Source organism: Vipera berus (assembly GCF_964194415.1).
Source record: "Vipera berus genome assembly, chromosome: Z".
Classification (NCBI taxonomy): domain Eukaryota; kingdom Metazoa; phylum Chordata; class Lepidosauria; order Squamata; family Viperidae; genus Vipera; species Vipera berus.
This window is the reverse complement of record NC_138205.1, coordinates 41,219,257-41,224,142: the sequence shown is the minus strand read 5'-3', so window position 1 is coordinate 41,224,142 and position 4,886 is coordinate 41,219,257. Positions and strand designations below refer to the sequence as shown.

The following is a 4,886-nucleotide window of genomic DNA, read 5'->3' as shown; positions in this document are numbered from 1 at the left end:
TGGAAATATCTTTGGAGGATATGAGGAAAGGACAGAGAGAGAGACTAGAGGAGGAAGTCAAAAAAGAGAAATGAAAAGTATCTGCCGATTCATAAAAGGCAGTTTTACACTGTGCAGGCTATCACTCTCTTTTTCTCCAGAGCCTTCTTATTCCTTGGACTTCTGGATTTCTTGGAATTGAACTCATTCCAAAAAATGTTGTATGTGCCCAATCACCATACATAAAGATTATTCCCCCTGCCAAGAAATCACAAAGTTTAGTGTTTTAAGAGAGCTCTCCCTCTCGTATTGTGGAAACCCCTGGTTCCATCAGGCCCTTGAGGTAGGCGGATCAATGTGGGACAGACACCTACTGGTTTACAGAAGATTGTGGAAGTAGGTCGTGAACCCAAGGACTCTGGTTTCTGTATGAATGGTTGACTGTAGGGTAGTCCATGCCTCTTTGGTGTCCCCAAGTTTTCTAGACCTACTCTATTGCCCCAGCAGGAGTTGGATGGTTTCCATACCAATGGTTTGCGTAGTTGAAGAGGGTTTGCATGTGATATGCTGGATGAATTTGGTTTGAAGGCTTGACCTGATGAGTTGCAGGGCTTAGTTGTAGACATGACTGGAGTAGACAAGAAATTCCGAGGAATGATAGGAGTAGAAACTGGGATACTATCTGGTTCTGTAGATGAACTGCAGGGGGAGGAGTCTTCAAGGATATGTTGAAGGCCTTTTGACAACTCGTTGGACCATTTTCTAAAAGGATTTGGTACCTCTTCAATCTTCTCACTATCTTCTTGACTGACCACATTCATCTTTCTGAGAGTAGAGAGGTTGATTACTTTGATGCTTTGCCCAGGAGAAGAGAACTGCTTGTGGCTAAGCCCTCCAAAAGCCTTTCGGGCACTCTTCAGCCTTTCATATTCCACCAATGCACACCATCTGGTCAAAAGCTCAGGATAGGAAGAGGTAGATTTCGTCACCGCTGAGGGGAGTTTTTTGCCTGGTCTGAAGATGCGTATGCAGGCAATGTCACCAAAAGGCCCAAACAGCTTTGTGATTGTATCCAGAAACGTTTCTTGAAGCAGGAGTGAAGAAGAACCGGATTCTTCACATGAAAGGACATTCCAGGCAAGGAGTGTCTTGCTTAGAGGGATGCTTACCAAGGATTCTGGGACAGGGTCTTTTCTCCTCACCTTGGTCCCATCTTCACTGAGTTCCAGCAACTTCGAGAATTGCAGAGCATAAAGGGTCACTCGCCAGTTCCGAGTTAAACATTTCATCTAGTTATTTATTTTTTTTAAAAAGAGAAACATCAGTAGTAAGATTACCTTGAAAAAGGTATGCAAGCTTTCTTGACAAGAGATAAAACATATTTTAAGTTCAGAACATATAGATAATATTCAGTAGTAGTTCAAACCTCCCTAATTCCCAAATTTTATTAAAATTATAATAGTAAAATCTAATTCAAACTTAGCAAAAAAAGTATGGAAATATAAAAAGTGCAAGAGAAAAGGGAAAAGAGGAAAAAGAAAAGAACATTATAAAAAAGAGAAAACAAATAAAGAAGTGACTTCCAGAAGTGACCTTTTATATTTATCACAAATAAATTTCGTCTCTCTAAGATGGCAAAGGTATCTTCATCCCATATGCCATCTCTTATCTATAAACAAATCTATAAAATATCTTTTCAGTCCTGGTGTCAGAGAAAATTCACAAATGGTTAGAAGTGACAACACATCCCATTTAAGCCTTGATTAGATAAACCATGGTCTATGGATAGACCATTCAAAAGTTATTGTGACTAGATATGGAAGGGCATCAGATTGGGAGAGCATGGTCTAAAAGCAAAGATGTTCACATCCTTGGATCCAAGAATATGCCTAACATGTCTTTTTACAGACAAGCATTTAAAAAAAACACCAACCTTTTTGAAAGTTGTCAGAAGTTTAATGCTCACAAATCCCATCTTGTTCCTTTGCATATGCCTCAGGAGGAATACATCTCTGGACAAGTTATCATCCGAAAAGTAGAACTCCACTTGCGACACGATTCTTTTGATAAGGAATGAATCTGGGATAGTGAAACCGCTGCTCTCAGAGGTGCTTGAGCTGAGGTCATTCAAGTTGTTCGGAGTCCTACTCAGGGATAAGGAAAAAGACCAAGACATACAAAAGAATTAAAGCCAGTGTCTTAGAAATGCAGGAACTTAGATCAAATGTGGATAGAATTTTATTGCATATCTGCTGTTTGCTCCTGTTGTACAGTATTGTAAGTTAACACATGGGAGCATGCTATAATTTGATCTGACTGGCTTTGGTGTTGTATGAATGCAGTGATTGTGGCTTGCAAGCTTAGGGTAGTATGTTCTTCCTCTGAATCTGGTACAGAAATGGGGCAGTTTTTGAAAGACCATCAAAAGAATGTGATATTGTATTGGCTGACAATATACGGCATTGACCACACAATATTTGAAAACTAGGGCTAGAATCAGTTTAAAGGACTGAGGAAGGGGTACAGTCTTATACCATCTGCAGACACTAAATTCCTCATGCACACACACAAACCTGAATAACTTAGACCAGGGCTTTTCAACCAGTGGTACGGGTACCACCTGTAGTACATTGGCACCTGGCAGGTGGGTACACGACCATCCTAGAAAAGTGGTAGCGGGGGAGCGGTGGCAGCACAGCACAAGCCTGAGCGAGAGATGGCTGGAGCTGCAGGGCTGTCAGGGCTCAGCGGAAGCACCAGGATCAGCGCCAGACTCCAGCTGAAGCTCGGTGCTGATCCTGGCACTTCTGAGCCCAGAAGAAGTGCCGATCAGCTGGAATGTTGCAGAATCTCCAGGGTTTTATGATTTACATTCAGATGCTGAATCATATTTATGATGGTCACAGTGTCCCAGAGTCATGTGAAGTGACCAAAACCTGCTGCAACCACTCAGCAGACAGGGGGAGTAAAAACCAAACACCCCCCACCCCTGGTGCCAATCCTCAACAGAAATGCTCACAACAGTGAAAACCTCAGACTGGAGGAAGAGTGCCACCGGGCAGGCAGGCAGGTGTCTTGAGCAGCTGTGGCTTGCGGGACACTTTTTAGAGTGCCATTGTAACTTTGAACAGTCACTAAGTGAACTGTTGTAAGGACTACCTGTACTTCATCACTTTTTTCCTTTTTTCCTTTTTTTTGTCATCAAGTTTTTGACACCTTGCTAGGTGACTGGTGGTACTCACATGTTGCCATATCCTAAAAGTGGTACAATGGGTGAAAAGGTTGAAAAGCCCTGACTTAGACATTCCAACAAATGCTCTATTTATTTTGGAAAAAAATCATTTTATTCAGCTTTTACGTTGCCATCTCAACTAACTGGCTCTGGAAGGTTTAAAACAATGCCTCCTGAAAGGCCATTGCACTTTAAGATGATATTCTTAATTCATTCTTCATCGAATATCATGCAAGATGATATTCTTAAAGTGATATTTAAGATGAATTATGTCTGCAGCATTTTATCTATAATGGAATTCAACTATTTATGATTTATATTATTAAGCAAATTTATACAGGTTTTAATCTCACAGAAGTGACTCAGACTGATGTAATAAGCAAATAAAGCTACAGTGTAAAAACAATATTTTTTTTAAGGTTTTAAGTTTAGAGAACTCTGGCCAGGAGAACCTGGATTGCTAAGTTGTTGTCATGTTGAGGCTATATAACAAACTACTTAATTAAAACTTCTTCAGGATTAGTGATGGACATAATAGGACTGGGTCCAAATGTCATGCTAAATTATTATTTGCTTAGCAATGGTTAAAGCATAATTGATTGTATTAACATAAACCATAAAACATGATTTATAAACTACAATGAGTTTATAAACCATGATATATGGCTTATGTTACACACACACTCAGCCAAAACCCAAGAAAGCCGTGTATATCTGCTGACTATTGATTAGGAATTTTGGGATCTGTGCTCCCAAAACCTTTGAAGAATGTCAGGGAAGATTGAAATAAAAGGTTGGTTTTCTCAATTTGGAATGTTTCCCTTGACGCATGGAAAACATTTCACCACCAGATAAGCCTGGCCCATCTACTCTCATTTTTTCTTCTTTGCTTAAAATAATGTTTTTATCACTCACCATTTACTTAATTTTACCCATAGATATAAGTGGAAAGTGTTCCTCACCTAGCCACTATTTCCTCTCGTTGCATAAAAGAGTTCCTTGTAGCTTGAGAAAAGGGAGGGAGAGGACAATATCTGGGGGACTGGTTTGGAAATGGAGAAAAATGTTTCAGCTGGGAATCACACCTAAAAGCCATTGTAAGATAGACTGCTTCCTCTGTGAAGGTAACACAAGAGAAGCCCTGTAGAAAGACAGTATTTCTTTTATTACTATTAGTTGCAAACTGATCCAATTCAAATAAAGCACATTATGGTTTGACATAATGAATGAATCCAGCCAGACATTCAAGGAAGCTCAAAAGGAACTCTTAAGAAGACTCAGAAGAAAACTACAAATAAACAAGCATCAACCAAAGTAACTTTTAATTAAGAAATTGTTGCAGCAAAATCCTAAATGTTTAGAAGTTGAATTTTTATTATTTTGCCCCCAGGTACAGAGACAGATTATTAAGTCAAGGTTCCCTTGCAACTTCAGAATTCTATTTGTTTCCCCAATCTAGGTTGGAGCAGAATCACAACTGGTCTTTTTTCATAATATTCCTCTGCCCTGTTAAGGACAGGGGGAAGGGGAAAATAGAAATAATGAACATCTTCTGTCAAGAAATACATTTTAGAAGATTATCTGAAGTACACTTTCCAGCTACCCACACCACTGTTATAGCTACGAAGGTTCTAACTATTCCACTAGTTCATCTGAATTTGAAAAATGCCCTTCA

General features: G+C 39.6%; 1 protein-coding gene across 1 annotated transcript; it reads right to left on the bottom strand.

Moving 5' to 3' along the window:
- Positions 1–257: 257 nt before the first annotated feature.
- On the bottom strand, positions 258–4,307 carry LOC308678959 (la-related protein 6-like; the record flags this gene model as incomplete). The annotated part of the gene is made up of 3 exons (XM_081346190.1): positions 258–1,268; positions 1,913–2,123; positions 4,174–4,307. 3 exons carry the CDS (start codon positions 4,305–4,307, stop codon positions 258–260), a joined length of 1,356 nt encoding a protein of 451 aa, XP_081202316.1.
- Between the last annotated feature and the right edge of the window lie 579 nt (positions 4,308–4,886).